This window comes from Perissodus microlepis, chromosome 17, assembly GCF_051167445.1.
Source record: "Perissodus microlepis isolate ML-2025 ecotype Zambia chromosome 17, ASM5116744v1, whole genome shotgun sequence".
Taxonomy (NCBI): domain Eukaryota; kingdom Metazoa; phylum Chordata; class Actinopteri; order Cichliformes; family Cichlidae; genus Perissodus; species Perissodus microlepis.
Window position 1 is genome coordinate 35,372,587 of NC_140477.1, and position 18,765 is coordinate 35,391,351.

Sequence of the window (18,765 nt, forward strand, 5' to 3'; positions counted from 1 at the left end):
TACTGACACTCAGGTCTCCGTATGTTATAGCTTTGGTTGGAAGAGCTCTCTAAATGTGGTCCCACATATTTTGACACTTCACCCTGGTGAGCGTAACAGTTGCACGAGTGCACAGCCATGCTGTTCCCTGTAGACTGGTTAACTCAGCAGATCTCACAGCCGACCTCTGGAGTAGACCAAGAACTGTAGCTGGAGTTTGATTTGGTTTGGCTGTGAAATAAAAAAAGACTCACTGATATCGAGGGCCCTTGCAACAGCGACCCGCCCACTGTGTCAATAGGGAAACACAAGACTGGAAAGGCTGGGTAAATGTGATTGGTAATGGCTAAGCTGTCAAGGTAGTGTTCATTTTCCTTTGTTCAGTCTCCCTCCCCTCACCCCCAGTCAGTCGCAGAAGATGGCTGCCACTCCCTGAACCTCTGCTGGAGGTCTTTTTCCTGTTAAAGGGTGTTTTTCTTTCCCACTATCGCCAAGTGGTTGGTCACATAGGGTGGTTTCAATATTGGGCTTTTCTCTTTTGTTATTGTAGGGTCCTTATAATATAAAGCGCATTGAGGGGACTGTTGTAATTTGGCACCATATTAAAAAAATGAATTAAAACGAGTCACTGAATGGAGTTGAGTGACCATTATCTGGACCCAGTGAAAGTCTCTGTGTAGGAAAAAACATGATTGTCATGTGCTTTTATGTTTTTAATTTTTACATCCTTTCAGAATGAGAGTTAATTGTGTGTTAAGATTTTAATACATCAGGAAATTGTTCGGGTTAATTTCATATTGAACTTTTGTGGAATATTTAGTTGTGAATCTGATAAAAGTATGTGTGCGTCAAATCAGGTCCTGAAGATTCCCTCGAATTTCTGTTATTGTTGCTCCACACAGATGTGTAATTCAGCTCATTAATTCCTCCTATTTAAGGAGGTTTTAATTTTTTTTTTTATTAATTTATTTTTTGTAATAACTGAGGAAAATTCTGGCCCTTTAATGGTATTTGATAAAGTTTCCAGAGAATTTGTGTAATGTTATAGAAGCCAGACTGTTTACCCCTTCAGGGAAACAACACTCAGACAAGCATAAGAACAATACAGGTCATGAAGTTGCTCCGACTTAATTATGTAAATTCATTGAAAAATGTGTCACAGGGCTACAGAGGTCAACAATGCTGAATGGCTCTGTTTGCTAAAAATAGCTGGTGCCCTCAGGATGCTCTCAGGTGCTTTGGATAAAATAATCAAATTTCCTCTTACAGTTTACCATTTGATCAGCGTGTCTGTTGACATTTCATCTACATGTCTTCATCCAAATGCGCTTACAGGGCTGAGGTATGGTTTGTGTGTGCTCACTTTTTGCACATGTAGAATCGTCATGACCTCAGCTCTGACCTGACTGTTCTTCCCTCAGGAAGCACACAGCTGGGTGCTTTTGTGAGCAGCTTGTTCCCCCCACAGCTGGACCAGTACACACAAACACTCACTAATATAGGAACACACACATCCTGCATGCTGTGCACACACTTTTAGTACCCAGAGCACTGAGACGTTAATCTTAAAATATCCAAACCAACTGTGTTATTTCTCTGTGTCCACGAGATTCCCACAGAATTCTTCCAAAATTAGCAAACACCAGGGCAGAGCATGTGGGGTTCAGACATATGGAAGGCTGGTGTATAAACACAACATAAGGGCAAGACCGGGAAGATTTATTTTAATGCGATGAGACACAAGATTGTATTACCTGTGAGGGGCTTCTGGGTGAAAGCTGAATCCACTTAGCCAGGAAATTGGAAGAACAATTGTGAAGTCATTATAGCCAGCTCTGGTGATCCGTGTGGGTCTTTTGTAGTGTAGTTTTGCTCTGGAAATACCCAGTCAAATATGAATGAGTGTTTATTGTTAACCATAATGCTCTTTTTTTTATTTCCAAAGGGTGTTATCGATTGCTAAAGACAAAAATGCATCTAGCACATGAGTACAACTAAAGAACATGAACACCAATGTTGTTTCTCCATTCGACAAATGGCATGTTCAAAAATGACCTGACACCCAAAGTATCAACGTGAAGATGAGACTGGTGTCAAAATACAGGTAAAAAGTAGCCACATCCCACATATAACACAGGGGGACAGGAGAAACCTGAACGTTTACCCAAAGTGTAGTTTTCTTTTAAAGTTTTCAATATTGAAATATCTGGTAACAAAAGAAAGATGTTAGATGTTGAATTAATGCATTTTTCCTATTATTGTTGTCACACATACACTCTACCAAAGCTGAACAATATCAGCTCAAAATAAATGCAACTGTGAATCTTTTCGTCTAAAGATCAAGCTCAACTTGAATAACTAATGGTGAATATTACTGACATCTTTCATCACTATGACACTCACCTATTTCACAGTGTTGTGGTAAAATGAAAGGATATTAGAATGAAATTCTGGCTTGTGTACACCAGTCACTTGATGTTACTAAGTTAATCACCCCTGTCAACATGTCCTTCACGGTGGCTGTTGGTAACATTAGATTACACAGTAGAGTTGTTGACTTACCTCAACACTGCTTACCCAAAGTGAAAGGCTTGGTAATAGGAGTATCACTTTACCGGAGGTTTGAGCTTCTCTTGTCACTCACACATGGGGCAGCAGATGTTGATGTGGATAACGAAAAATATTTTCAACCACTATGATTTGTTAGCTGCTGGGTTTCTTTTTATTCGTAAGTATAGAACTATGAAACCTATAAAATGATTTCTTGGCATCTTCCCCAAGAGGAACATTTTTTAAAATGCTGCTGTCCGGGTCCTTTTCCTTTGCTGCTTGTAGGTGACTTTCTTTTTTCAGAATTTGCTATTTTCAATAACACAGCTGTAATAACACCAATACAAGTTATTATAAATAATGTCACTCGTGGCTTCAGGAACAGGGAGAAATTACTGAACAATCTGAAGCTGCATCTTCTTCTAATTCTAACATTTGTTGCTTTAGATAATTTCCTTAGTGATGAATAAAATATTCTGATTCTGTTGACTTTTTCACTTGGCAGCTTTACTGTAGGGGTACATGGTGCTATCTAATGTGTGTAGCAAGGTTTTTCATATGAAGAGCATATATAATAATGATGATGATGATGATGATGATGATAATAATGATGATGATAATTAGGGCTGTGCGATATGACCAAAATCTCATATCCCGATATAAGACATCTATCATCCCGATAACGATATAAATCACAAAAATGTTACATTTTCTGTAAATTCTGTGAATCTCGGGCAGCTCAACTTGCGTGAAGTGTTTGGCAAACACTTCACGCAACATAAACACTGCATACTCTTTCACGTGATTCAGTTTATTTTGAAAAGTCTCAACAGGATCTTGAGCTTTATTGTGAAAGGTTTATGTGGAAAATAAACAAGCGGACAGGCGATGGTTTTACCGTCGTTGTTGCTAACGACAGCGCATAAAAACAGGTGCTTGTCCGTCCGCTTAATATAGTGTGGTTATATTAAATATAAGAGAAAGAGAGAACTTTAGGAAATTATTGTAGCCACTACAGTGACCATCAAAACCATGATTGCCGTAAACAGTTTATTTTATGATACCACGAAACAAATGATAGCGTAAAATGAAACGATAGATGTTTTTATATCGTCATCCGATATATACCGTTATATCGAACAGCCATAATAATAATAATGATAATAATAATAATAAACGTAGCAGCCACCTGCTGGATAGTGAATGTTCATGAGTCAGACTGGGTGTACCTGTGATTTTGTGTATTTGCTTTTCAGTTGATTCAGATGCACTCGTTTCCATAGGAGCATATAATCACATGACAGTCTCATCTTACACAGGTATTTTTAATACAATGGTATTAAGTATTGTGACCCTTGAGTATATTTAATTCACATGCAGCAGTTGAAGCTTCCGTAGAGCGGACTCTTCTTCTCTGTCATTGCACACGCACACACAGAGAGAGCTCTCACTGCTGCTCTGCTGCTGACACCGGCAGCCCTGCAGCAATAGCCTACATTTCAGAGCAAGAGGGAGAGAAATATGGTGATGTCACCTCTATGTCTCTCTCTCTCCGTCTCTTTCCGTCTCTGAGAAGCTGTGTTGTGAATGCGATGGTGCTTTCTGCTGCGCGAGCCGCATGAGGTAGGTCCTCCATTCAGCTCCGCTGTTATCGTGTAGCACACGTGCATGCTGCATCGGTGTGGTTCCCTGTGTGCTTGTCCGTTTCAGTTTACCTGCATGTCACGAGGATAAATGTATTCTGTTATGTTCCTGCGTGTATTAACCTCATCTCGTTATCTCTGTATATGTAGAATGGCTCTGTTAAAATCAGATTCTGATGTACTGAGGTCACATCTCACTACAGCTTGATGACGTGGTCTGATACCAGGCTAGTTTCTCAGAATTTGTCCAGTTTCAGAATAGAGGTAGCTGATGATTTTCCACGTTTAGATGATAGCAGCGATCATGCAGAAACAATGATTAGGATCTTCAGGTTGCACTTTTTTTCTTCTTTAAAGGTTATTCTAGGGTCACAAGGTTATCACTCATCTCTGTAGCCTCTGCACTTCCCTAGTGATGTCTGTTCCCTAGTGATCCTTCCATATATACTGTAGAATGATTGCAACCTTAAGCTGAATGTGCCGGCATCTCTGCCTCATATCATCTCTCCTGTTTCTGTTATGCAAGAGGTATCGCACACAAACAGACACACATTATTCGACTGAAGCTGCATGCGTCATACACATTTTTTGTGCAGCTCAGTAGTGGATTCGTGGCTCTGTTCTCTCTGTGATTTTTCTCAATGTCTCTGTAGCAGGGATGGTTTATTCTGCCTATTATGAGCCAGACTGAGGCAGCTGCAGTGTTTCTCCCATAATCACACTTAACGCTGTGAGGTCACCACAGTCTCCTTGACACTCTAGGAGCATTCTTTAGCATTCCCATCCACATGCTGCTGTTACAGAGCAGATAAATCTATACTACTGATGCTGAGTCACCTTGTTGTATCCAGAAGCCTTTTATTCATGCAAGGACACACACTTGATGATGGTGCTCCACGTTTTTCTCCCACGAGTAATTGCGATGATTATAGAAAGAAAAAAAGGACAAAGTCTGGAGTGAAGTTACAGCTCTGGATGCTCTGAATACTAGCTGTGATGGAGTGGCTGGTATTTTCACCTCATGAGTCTGTGTGTGTGTGTGTCTGTGTGTGTGAGGCACTTTGGCATAAATCGGATTATGTCTGTTCATCTATTGAAAGATTCAGGTTGGCTTTAAAGATATTTATTTTAACAATCTAGAGAGCATCCTCTCTTTGCACTTTTGTCTGTCCTAACATGCAACCCACTGCACCCATGGTATCACAGACTACTATCTTAACATAAAGGTAAAGCAAGTGCAAATTAACTTAATGGACCTTATAACTCAGTAGTGCTGCTACTGCATACTCAGAACTTGTCCTTTTGAGGACTTTAAGGGACAAACGTAGACTGTGTCAGACAAATGGGTATTAAAGTTGACATCGGTGACACAAACTGTTTAACAGAAACTGAAAGTGCATACCGAGACTCTTTAAAGACAAGTAACCTGAGGTGTAAACACCATTTTCCTGTCTTTTTCTTCGTTGTTAGATCTGCTTGTGCATCCTTTAGAGTCAAACCTTTAAAAGAGTTTAAGCTACTCAAATGTGGACACAGACGTGCTATTTAAAGGCTTCTTATATTTATCAGATTGGTTTTGTTTATGGATAAGATTTAATCTGTGCTACAGGAAAGGCTGACAGATATTTATTGGTGCAAAGTTACTGTTAGTTTCATAACCCAATACAGATGCTGCTTTTTATCTTTCATTCTCTGTATTTTCACAGGTACACTGTCAGAATTTTAAGTATTTCTATTCTCACTAAGGGGAAGAACAATGACCGAGTGAAGTGCTGGATTCTCATTTGCCTGTGCCTACATGTTTAATGTTAGTCACTCTTTGGCCTACATGATTTTGTTCTCTTTCAGTCTGATACAGACTTGGGCTATTTTAGCTTTAAAAAGCTGATGTGTGCAGAGTTCAACATGTCTGTACTGAATTTCTCAGTAGTGTGGAGTCCTTCTACTACTGTGAAGCAGCAATTAGTGTGTAATATTGTAATAAAGGGTGCATTCAAATTAATATAGTAATATAGTATAATATAATAATATAGGTTCACTGAGATTAAGACACTGGATCCAATAACAGTTGAGCAGCTGGATGACTTTTATTAGCAATTGCTGGTTGTTTGGATGCCTTAGCCAAATGATGTATATGGCACCTGTGGAGTCGGTGCAGGTGCCAGTAGTTTATTTAGATGAATTGATGATTTCGGTGCATACACAGGATTCGTACAGGAAACATCTAAACAATAAGAAATTGTACTTTACTCAAAGCTGTTAGCCTGCTAGAGGTTTCATTTCTTATCAACCCACGATACTAAGACTCGCGCTATATTGCAGTCTAACTGATATAGGGTTTTTAATCCCGATACCAATATTTGGTGGTTTAACAGTATATTTGCAGATATTTTTTTTCCCTTCCAAATTCAAGAAATGTAAACTCCCCTGACATTTATTGTGCACCATTCTTTACTTACTTATTTAGTCTTTGCCCAACTCTGTTGTTGTGTTTGTAGAGTTTCGGGCATAGGTCTCGTCTACAGGAGAGTTACAGACCAAACTGTGTATCAACACTGTTTTTGCTGTCAGTAATGTAGTTTTCCGATTTGCATTTACTGGTTGATAAATTCCAATACCGACAGACTGGTTTAGTATTGGTGGATTGTGCGGGTAAATTGGACTCTCCTAAATCATTGCCCCCCACCCTCTCCATTTCACAATTATACCACTTTGTTGGCAATAACAGTATTGTAGTAAAAGGTTTTAATTATTTACCCCTATTCGTAATGTTAGACTAATTTGTATTTTATTGTTGTATTTCTGCTAAATTAGGCTTTATTGTAAAGCTGAAATATGTTTTGCAGCTCGATATAGATTTGTTTGCTCAGTTATTGCTCAAAAATGTCTTTCTTAAAAATAAAGGTTGACAGCCTCCCCAGTCTGCTCCAGAAATACTATAACTGCTTTAATTATTCAGATTTATTATTGTGCAATATGAGTTAACAGCTGAGTCTACGATGTTACACAGGCCTCATCACTTTCTGGGATGGCAGATGACAATATTTGCCATCCCAGAAATTACATCTGCCATTTTTCTTATTTTCTTCTTTTTTTTTTTCATGGATTAGTATTTTTCCTGTTTATATGTATTTTATATTCTGAATAATTGAATCTTTGAGCATTTAAACAATAAGGTTTTGATAAAGCATTACTATCATGAACAAACAGTGAATCCAATTTTTTTTTTTAAATAATGGAGCGATTAAACCCATCATCAAAAAACTGAAAATGAAAACTTTTTGTTCTGTAGTTTGCTGTTTGAATTCTAAAATATCAGCACCCAACTTATGACATAGTCACATGGTTTCTCTCAGCTAGCATGGTAGACTTGTATGAGTCACTTAACCATTGGCATTCATTTTCCAAGTATTCAGCAGTGACAGCAGTGTAAATGTGCCTCACCAGATGTCAGAGAGCTGTCTCACCTTTGGACAGTGGACAGCAACATCAATACAACCAGCTTAGCATTGGGACATTGGGATTGGAAATTTACACCAAAGGTCACACGGTGCAATGTTTAGAAATTAAAGAAGCAAAAGAAGCGGTACTGAAAAATATGACTTGTTTGGAAGAACTGCTAGACGAAAGCCTCTGCTCTCTAAAACGAAGATGTCAGCACTGCTTAGGTTTGCAAGGTTGAATCTGGACAACCAGACAAGATGAGTAGAGATGTTTTGCCACCACAGCAAAAACTGAACACAGCACATCAGCACAAATGTCTGATGCCGACTGCCTAGCATGTTGACCACGGGTAATGATTGGGATTTGTTTTGCAGCCACAGGACCAGGGCACCTTGCAGTTATTGAGTTGACCATGAACTCTAGTATTCTAGAGTCAAATGAGACTATCATGCAAACACAGCAGCAAATCTACAAGATAAGAACTAGGAAAGAAACGATTCAAGAACAGGACTGCATAGTCTTTTGAAAATGTTCTTTTTCCCATGACTGTACCGTCATATCCACTGTATGAGGGACACATCCAACTATGAAGGACATCAGTGGTATTTCATCCTAGTGATTTTCTTTAAGAACCTCATCATATTGGAAGTACCTTGTAAAACCAACAGTAGTGTTTGAAAATATGCAACACTATCATTTTTGGGGGGTCTGTGGGGAAAAAAAACCCAACCCTACTAGTATTTCTGGCTTTGTTTTGGGGCCCGCTGCCAAGCCACAATTTTAGGATTCCCTCTGTGTTTGCCCTCTATCTTTGGCAATGATGCATAGCTCCTTGCTCACAGACTGCTGTGGTCCAACTGAAACAAGTGCCAGCAAAGGATATGACGAAGTCCAGAAAATAGAAGCAGAAGATTAAGTTCCTGTCATTGGCGTGCCTTCTGTTTTATTAATTGACTCTAATAAATCTGCAATTTGACATGCTGTTAACTGAAGATAATAATAATTATCAGGCAGTAAGTAATACTGTTAACAAGTATTGTTAGCAGAAAGAATACTAATGCAAAATTGAAATTGGGTGGGGATTCTTTATAGTGCCAGCTTTTACATAGCCATGAGTAACCATGCACTGAGTGCCACAGTGCAAATTCTCCCGTTGTCCACTTTCACCAGGTTACTCTAGGTACAGGGACTTGCTCATATTTAACAATGTGGCTTCCTTATTCCAGCAAACTCACCATATAAAAAAAACAAAACAAAAAGTAGTTAGTATAATGATGTAATGTATTACAGAATTCACCTGCTTGCTGCTACTACTGCACATTCACCCAATGTGTGTGTGTGTGTGTGTGTATATATACATATATATACATATATATATATATGTATGTGTATATATATACATACACACACACATATATATATATATATATATATATATATATATATATATATATATATATATGTATGTGTATGTTCTTCCTCTACCCCCCCCCCCCCCCCATTTTTGCACATGTCGAGGAGCGTGTCAGGCTACATTTCACTGTGTGTTATACTTGTATAACTATGCATGTGACAAATAAAGAACCTTGAACCTTGAACGTGGCCCAACATGAACAAATCTAGGGCAAATAAAAAGCTATTGTTTATTTAATCATCCCAAGATGGGCTAGGCATACGTTGAATTGAGAATGTATCAACTGAAAATGTAAGTCAGTGTCAAAATGCCAACTGTATTTGACATTTTATGTACCCCAGAGGGAAATTCTGTCATCATTCCTGTTACTGCTTCAGACTATGTAATAGCAGTAAGTGTTAGCAATCATCACAATAGAGAAAAAACCCTCCTACACACTGCTATAAAACATTCTGATATTTCTAATAATTCTTCCTACCTCAGCTGCTGCTCCCAGCTGAGTCATGTGCTGATTTCTAAAGCTGACTTTGACAACGAGTGGAAAGCATCTGTCTCAGCTTGATGGGTCCTTGAGAATTGAGGCCACATGAAGTGTGTGTGCTGGTTGGAACTGAGGCTGTCGAAGCATTGGAGCGTCTCATTGGTTGAACGACTGGTGGTGGGATTTAATGACCGTGTTGTACTCTGGCTGTTTTCTTGTCCTCAGTCTGATATTGGGTACTATTTGCGTTTCCTTACGTCCTTCCTTCCTGGTACTTTTTACATCTCTCCTCTTGGCACCTTCATAAGGAAACGTGGTTTAAAATTGGCAGCCGCTCACTTGACTTTGCCAAAATGTTAGTAGGAAAAAACACTTTTTTTAGTCTGTGATTATTTATCTAAAACTGCTGGCTTATGTGGAGAAGTGGTTAATTGGGTCAAATAAAATTGTATTCTATGCTTATGATATTACCTGTAATGAAGCAGTGCACCACCTTTTGAAAGCCTTTGGGATTTCCTGAACATTTCCTACACACAATTCTGTTTCTCACTAATCTGGCTCACTAACGTTGGGCTTGAAACTGTCCTTTTATGTCCTCAGAAGGCATTTTTCCACACTTTTGAGCTTTGATTGTTCTTGATGAATGGTCTGATTACTGTTCTCAGGCAGGGACACATCAAATTGTAATCTTTAACCTTTATATATCCAGTTAAGAATGTGATCAGACAGTTTTCTCAATAAAGCCACAATAAACCACCTTAAAGCACTCACAGACTGTATAACTGGTTGTAACTATGGATGATGTCACCCACTGGCTATTGGAACAATATAAAACCCAGAATTGTAAGAGATGGTTGGTGCTGTCTGTCCTGGGACATTCTGAATAGCGGGTGTGTGCGATGACGTTTCATGTACTGCTGCTAAAACTCTGCAGTACATCCTGAACAAAATGGATTTGACTGCAGATGTCCACATATGGGGATTTAATTAAAATTCTGTCATATGTCATTTTGGGGGGAAATTTTATGAATAAAATATATCTGAGTCTTTTCCCCCTATATTTTGATGACCTCTTCCCTATATACTGATACCTCAGTATATATCAATAAAATGTGGTTTGACAATCATTAAAATAGTTTTGGCGTCTTTCCATAGGTTGCTGCATAGGCAGAGACCACCCTCACTAACTTCTGATACAAACTCAGTCATTTTGTTCTGTATTCTGGTCTGAAATATGCGAAAAAGTAAACACATAATGAAGCAAACTTTGTGAAAACCCTATCAGTTCTTATTAATGAAGGAATACTTTCTAAAATGACCATCAGCCTATAAAGAGGGCTATGCTTCAGAAAAACGGAAACATTTCACGAGTGTGTCTCACTGGCCATAGTGTGTTCAGGTGTTCTTTCAGGTGGGGCCAACAGATTCATAACATTAACATATCAACATAAAACGGCAATCGGTGTAAGTGACTGATATTTAAAAAAAAGAAAAAAAAAATCATCTCCCCAAAAACGTGGTGTAATTAACCAGATGGTCTCGCTTGTTCAGGGACTGATGTTCAGGATTTAACTAACAGTAGCATCACAGCTGAATACAATGGAGCAAGACTTTATTTTATTATTATTGTTTTTAAATATTTTGCATGGATACAGTGACAAAGTGGAAAGCAAACTGATATCAAGGTTTTCCATTTAGGGATGAATTGCAGATAAGAGTTAGTTAGACAAGTCCATATTAATTACATTTTTTATTAATGTCATTAAAAATGTCAGTGTTGCATCTAGTCATGTGATCTACTACAACAATTTTTAAAAAATATTTCACTGCTACAGCAGTTGTTGACCTCATCAATCACATATTTGTTTTTGGTGGATAAGTATAGATACTTATTGTTGATACTTTTTACCTCTAAATGAGTTAAATGCTAAAATAAATAAATAAAATAAAACCACCCACACAAACACTTTAACCCACTCCCACCACTTTAAATATCAGGATTGGGTGTCATAGAAAGCAATGATAACAATGTTGTCATGATACTACTATTCTGCAATGTGCAATACAAAGCAAGTCAATCATGCACGATCCAGTACACTAATTGTGGAATGAACAAGAATAAATAACCCTACAAATAAACAACAGAATCATACATTATTCACACAGTTTGATATCAGTTTTTTTTATGTAAATAATGTCTGTGCAAGTTAGCTAACTTCTATTCACATCCTCATTAATTTCATAAGAAGGGTTGATGTAGAGACGTGGTCTAGAAATTTAGAAACACTCATACGTTCCAGCAAATCTATTCAAATCATGTGTCACTGTTATTTGTAACATTTCACAATATTTTGCCAAATCAATATTTTGCCCCACTCCTTGACAAATATATAAGCAGTAGCAGTTTCTGTAAATCCAAAGAGTACATTACAACACTTACTCTACTGATGTACCCTTGAGTAAATCCCCATCTGGTCCAGTGGAGCAGCTAAGTGGTAACCAGCACAACCTTTCCCTGGATAGATTAAGGTTAAAAACAATGCCACGCTCCAACACTTCTATAGGGAAAACAAGCTCAAGGCAGACAGAAAAAGACGGATTGAAAGGATGAATTTTTCAGGGCTCTCTGAGGAAGGGAACTGAAAGAAAAGCTAATCCTCCATCCTCCCCCGCATGCATTGGAAACAGGCTGTTTATTGAAGGCCTGGAGATATAGCACCCTTGTTTGGGTGGAAAGGGCAATGGGGGATGGTGAGGAGGTTTCCGATTCATTAGAATACAATGGCAAAAATAAGAGAGAGCCTTTGTTCTGCTTCTATATGGCCATCACAACCAGGTTTTTCTCACTTGTAAAAAATGAGTAGGCATGATGCGGAAAATAAGTCCAATCTTGCAAACTAGCCTTCCCACATAAGGTGAAAGGACACTTAGAGAAACATGCAAATGAAGGAAAGAAATAACTGCTTTCAAAATACTCCGTTTTTTTTAAACTCCCAAATGAATTTTAGTCACATGTCCACATTAGTACACTTGTTGTAAAGTCCTCCTGTCTCTGATCTCATCTTCTTCTTCACAGATATGCAGTCTTCAGAGCAGCACTGACAGGCCTAACTCTGGTTTGACACAACCATGGAGTCCTCCTCTGAGTCCCAGCAGGAACCTGAGAAAACTTTGGTAAGTCATAATGCATAAGTGGGTACTTTTCTGGGTAGGCATGTGTTTTTAACATTTTAAGCGAAATTTCTAATGTGATTTATTATCCGAAAATATAAATAAGGACAATAAAGTATGTAAAAGTGCTATATTTTCAGACATTGTGGCAAGCAACTGACACACGCAAGATTACAAATCTGGCAAGTGACCTTAACTTTAAGCTTCACTGTTTTCTTGGTCTATGTGACAGAAAGTACAATTTACACTTAGCGTAAGGTGCTAATATTACCAGCCTGCCACAGACTTTTCAGGCTCAACAAAACTGACACTTGATTAAAGGTCACACAAATGTGAGTCATTAAAATGTCCTCAACAAACAGAAATCATGATTTCAGCTACTGAAAAGGAAAAGGGTACGGTCATCTGCAGTTCTTGTTCTTTGTTGTGTGTTGCAATGTAAAGCTGTTGCAACTTCCTGTTGGGCGTTCCTTGTTGAAAGTAGAAAAGTAAAAATCCAGCTTTAAAGTTGAGAAGAAAATATGTTTATGTCTATAGTTTCATTTGTTTTGCTCCTAACAGAGCACACAGCGGGTCTACATTCAGAAATGTAGTTAATAAAATAAAAAAGCTGGAAAGCAGTGGCAGCATGTAACATATAAACTTCAAGTTAGATGATGAATGTTCTTTGGAGGAGAGATTTTAGGACATTAGAAAGGTACTACGAGCCACACATCATCAGGTTCATCTAAACATTAGATGTTAAAGTATAAATGCATCCAGGGAGACGTTAAGTTTAAGTTCTTTGTAAAATGTGTTCAAAGCACATGAAAGCCAGCACCGTGTTTACTTGTCAAGTGCCAAAGGATTTAAGCTGTTTGGTTGGCAAACAGCTGTTTTTTAGATATTTTTTCCCCCAAAGATGTTGTGCACTAAGCAGTAATTCTATTATATTTTATATGTTACACAGTAATTGTGTTATTTATGGTGAGCTGCATGAAATTGAATCCAGTTCCAATAGTTTCTGAAATGTTTAAGATGAGGCAAGTTCTTTTGTACTGTGGGAAGCTGTGACAGCCATACTCTGTTATTGCAGTGTAAAACTCAATTCATATACAGTCGTGTCAAAGGGGAACCCCAGTCCATTTGTTCTTGATGATTGGACTCAAATATGGCAAGGGTGACAAGGTATGGAGTGCTGACACGCTTTCATTATAAAAAACAAAACAAAAAACAGAACCTACAGGTGGTGTGCTGGGTGCAGATGTTGAAGATCAAACGTGCTCTCATCTGAGGATACAGTCATGAAGCGCTCAGAACACATCATCTTCCACGATATTTTGTGTGTATATTAATGCATGTGTGCCTTGAAACATTATCATGCTATTTGCTGGGCCTTTTAAAACTGCAGCTTTAGTTAACGGACAGATGTTAGATCATCACAGTCCGGTAATCTAGTAACTTTCTAGTAACTATTTTGAAAGCAGGGTGAAATCCAGTCACAGCTTGAAGAAATATATGCATATACATTTGTGTCATATGCATAAACATATTTTTGTTAGGTGTATTAGGATAAGATCATTGTTGATAGAGACAGTAAAAATCAATGAAACTTCTCACTTAAAATTGTATCTCCATAATAGTCTCAGGTAGCTAGCGTCCCCCCCCTTTCATAAAACACCCCTTCTATCCTCTGTTCTCATTCTGCCCTTTCATTTCACCTTAGTCATAATCCTGAGCAGCCATTTTTGCAGCCAGTAGGAGGGCAATTATGATTGCAGATAACTGGGGTGATAAGAGTGGAGGCTCTCTCTCCCACAGGCCTCCACATACAGTGAAACACAATGCCACTGAATGGGAGCGGAGCTAAAAGCCCTTCCTTACTTCTCTGATTCTTGCAAAGAGTGGGAGTGAGCTCTGATAACCTTCAGTCGCTGTTAGTAGCCCAAGCTAATTTCTCACAGCCTGTTTTAGGGGCTTCATAATAAAACTGCTGATGCATAAATTAGTTTGAAAGCCATATTTTAATATTGGCTTTGAACTGCTGTTCTTTAAAAAGTGAATTTAATTTAATGAATCTGTACTACTCTGGGATTTAGGCATAAACTTGCTTTGTTGAGCTTCTGGGGCTGCGTGTTATCACTTCATCACACATTATAAGTGACTACAGTGCCAGAATGGTGTGAGACTTAAACTGTGGGATGTACTTTGCTGCAGGCTCATCCCGCTGTTTCCTGAAAAGGGTGCCTCCCAACCCGAGATGAAAGGCTCTGGGAAGCATGCCGGGTGTCTGCCGCTTCTCCCTTAACTCTGACATCCTCACAGTCAGGAGACACTTCAGGAATGTTTATGGCAGCCCACCCCCTCCTGTTTCAAACATCCACCGTCATCCAGTCTGCTGTCATTTACATTGTACATACTGAAATGAAAGCACTGGTGACCTGCTGGTCATAATAGGCAGCAGTGAAAAGGCACAAAGACAACCATTATGCAGTTGAACAATGGGTTTGAGGTAGCTCAGAGGTAGAAGAAGAGAATCTGTGGCTCAGAGATCATCAGCTAAGGTATTTGAAATGAATGAGAAAAAGCTCATTTATTTCATGCCCTTTTGCATGGCACCACTCCCCAATCCTTCCCCACAATTGAGCCTCTTAGTTGCCAATTAGAATGCACAATTTAGAAGTTTAGGCCAACTCCAACATGAATGTTTAAAGAAAAAACCATCTCACCATTTTGTAAGGTAATAAGCAAAGAGGTTTGAATTATGAACAATTAAATTTTGGAGACTCTCTTTAACTGACACTGGGTAAGGGGCAGTGTACCCCCTGGACTCATCTTTTCAGTCACCATCAGTGGTTTACACGGGGGAGAGAGTAACATTAACCCTTTACAGCGCAGTTACAAAAGTGTCTGCTCCTCTTCTCTACATAAATAGTAAATTGCCTGTATCAACGTGAATATGTATGGATATAACTGAGGTCAAAATTGCTTCCACCCTGTTTCTTACTTTGATAATAAAAATCTGCAGATGCTGTAAGCCCTTAGTGAACTCTTCTCATGCTTGTCAGGAAGCCCTGCACGGTCGCTGAACCACTTTGATCTACTTTCGAGGGAACAGGGTGTTCAGGGGAGAACTTGGTTAGCATAGCACTAGCACTGTCACATATACTGTGTGGTACATTATGTTGCACCAGCAAGTATGCGTCTCTTATCATGATCAGATAGTAACTGACTGCAATTAGTGAACATTAGTGTACCGATACTAGCTGCACAATGGAAACACTTTCCAGTTTCTATATGTATGAAAATGGTTGATAGTAACATTACGTTCAGATTCCATTAGCAGTTCTAGGTTATCCTGAAGCTTTTCACTGATTAAATTTCCTACCAGTCGAAAAAAAAAAAAGCCTTTTGGTAAGTTAAGGGAATGAGCACCTATGTAAACAGCACCTTCAGTTGTTTAAACTTTCAGCTGTGAAAGTTGCCTACCACAGCCCTGACTTCAAATGCAAGTTCAAAGTCAGATTATGCTTCGTTCAGAACACTGTTCAGACTAATAGTCAGGAATATTTCTTTTGACCCAGGTATCGGCAAAATAAACAGAGAGGCTCTGATGAAAAGATTTCAACTAGCAGAGCTTATAGAGACTCTTTGTACTGAAATCAAAAATGCCACATAATGTCACAGGAGGAAGAAGCAACAGGAGGCTTCAAGGAACCAGAGGTGAAAATTGGCTTCAGGCTCCTCTTGGGGAGTGAGGAACTGAGGCTGCCTTACTTTGTAAGCATCACTGTGTAGATGAGGGTGGTGTTGACAGAGCAGAGGTGACAGCGTGGGCTGATTAAACACATTGTCACCACTAAAACAAACTGGTTAAAGTAAACAGGAAAAGCAAGCTCATCTTTCACAGCGTTGACCTCAGAAACTGAAACTGAAAGCTAGAAAAAAAACAGTAACTTTGAAAAGATGATGTGGCAGCTGTAGCTGATTTCTAAACTGATAAAGCTTCCCTTTTCTCTTTGCTGGTGTGCACACTGACAAACAGGTGAACACCACTGTTGGAGTATCGACTTCCTCGACTTGATTGTCTGCTCATGAGCTGTAGTTATGATGCTAGAAGAGAGGCAGCTGTCCTCGCAGTCCTGTGTAGTGTCACATATGATACATGGCACTTTTACAGATCTATCCATTGTTAAATCTGTTGTTATGACCACTGAAGTGCAAATTATAGCCTTTGTTTTCAACAGACAAAGAACAAGTGAAGTGGAAAAACAATCAGAGGAACTGAAGGTTACTTATAAATAAGTGGTCTGCTACTGGTATAGCAGCCTTCTACTCAATTCTGAGCACTCAAAGTGCATATATATTTATATATATAAGCACTTTTATCTAACATTCACACACACTCACACTCCAATGGATGCATCAGGGCAAATCGTATAAGGGCCGTTGATCGATCTGCCGACCTTCCCATTGGTAGACGACCCATGCAAGGAAAAAATATCTCACTATTGAGTATTCCAGATGCTGAATCAATGCTTGGGCTTAAAATTTGTTAGCAGTAGATTCACAGAGTTCATTAGACTTAAATGAATACATCATAACCTTTTTTTCAGTTTCTCGTGTGTCATATCTGTGTTTGAAGACATTTTTTTCGCATAGTTTTATGTGAAGCATTAACCAGTCTGTTTTTATACTGAGTTGAGTATTTTTCACTATGTCAGGCCTTCTTACGCAGTTTGCTGACAAACAGAGCTTTTCAGCAGAGTTTAGCAGTAAGTAGTAAGTTGTACTGAGGGCTGTTATTTCCTATATAGTCATTTCCTGAGTTCTTTAGCGAGTGGTTTGTATCTGTGTTTGTCTAAGATGTGAATTTTGATAACACAGCTGAACATATACCACAGACTGCATGTAGTTTTGGAGCTACTATTACTCCTTAATCCTGTTCAAACTTTTTCTATTTTTGATGCAAACTGTCAGGTAAGAAATAGCTTTGTTAGCATGAAGTAATGTAGTGTTCTGACAGGTTACAGAAAATCTGCTTCTTTTAAAAACGATCTCTGAACATTTCTTAAGAAAAAAAGAGTAAAAAAACCCTGTAAAACCAGATTTCTTAAATGATATTAATGGGTTAACAGTGCAGCTCTTGTCTCTAGTATAAATGAGTGCTTTGTTTCTTCTTTGAGAAAACGCTGTCTGCAGATGAACTTTTTGGTCTAATTTTAATGGCCAGTGCTGCAAATGAGTTTTACGTGTCTGAGTGTGTTCGATAGAGCTGGTTGACTTTGTTCATGCTCTTTGCGTAAGACTCTGGTAGCTTCCACTATTTGAACTGCAAAGTGAGAGAAACAGGCGTTTTTTGTGAAGCTGAAAATAACTTTGAACCCTGACATATGAATCACAGTCATCTCTCCCAGCAGGCTACATGCTGACTGCCTCCTTAAGACTACCAACATATACAATCAGCTACCTCTGTTATGACAGAGCTTTTTTTTTTATTCATGTGCACCACTTTTCTTTGAAAGGTTATTTCCAGATTTCGGAGCAGATGTATTCTCACTTTAATTTAGTCTTTTTCAGTTCCTCACATCTTTGGGTTAATAAATTGCACGTCTCTCTCTCCTGGAAGACATTCACAGTGTGGCACATGGTCTTTCACGTAGAATGTGCCCTAAATAGTGCTGTATCAAATGTGAAAAGAGACAGAGACAAGTTCAGTCCTTAATTGCTTTTCAGTTCCACGTAGGTGACCGATCACCGTATTGGGCTGGTGTTAATTCAGAAATGCTTAGACACAGACTCACCTATCTTCCCTCAGAGAGGTATGTGGAGGAATGGGGAGAATTTCAACCACCGATCCAACCAGTCTTTGACAGTTGAGTCCTGACAGGCTGGTAGTTATTGATACTATCTTAACACTAGTAAGCAATGCTGTCTTTTGTTCTAAAAGCACAAGAATGATGCTCTGCACACTGTGTTAACATGTGTATGTAGCATCCATGCATTCAGTTTGTAGCGGTACAGAGAGTACAGAAGGAGGAAGAAGCCATCTTTTTTTTAATTTTTTTTTTATTATTGTACAGCGACCTCCATCGATTTGCGGT

General features: G+C 38.7%; 1 protein-coding gene across 4 annotated transcripts in view; it reads left to right on the forward strand.

The window, feature by feature from the left end:
• The window catches only part of osbpl8 (oxysterol binding protein-like 8), a 91,540-nt gene that overhangs the window by 15,487 nt on the left and 57,288 nt on the right, over nt 1-18,765 (forward strand). For 2 of the 4 annotated variants that reach the window (XM_084909785.1, XM_084909791.1), the window contains one exon: nt 12,588-12,685. In XM_084909785.1, the coding sequence (XP_084765911.1) occupies nt 12,641-12,685 (45 nt within the window). In that variant the 5' untranslated portion in view covers nt 12,588-12,640. Of the gene's footprint in view, nt 1-4,099; nt 4,153-12,587; nt 12,686-17,326; nt 17,642-18,765 lie in introns of those variants that run through there. The other 2 variants (XM_084909786.1, XM_084909793.1) reach the window with 2 other exon arrangements.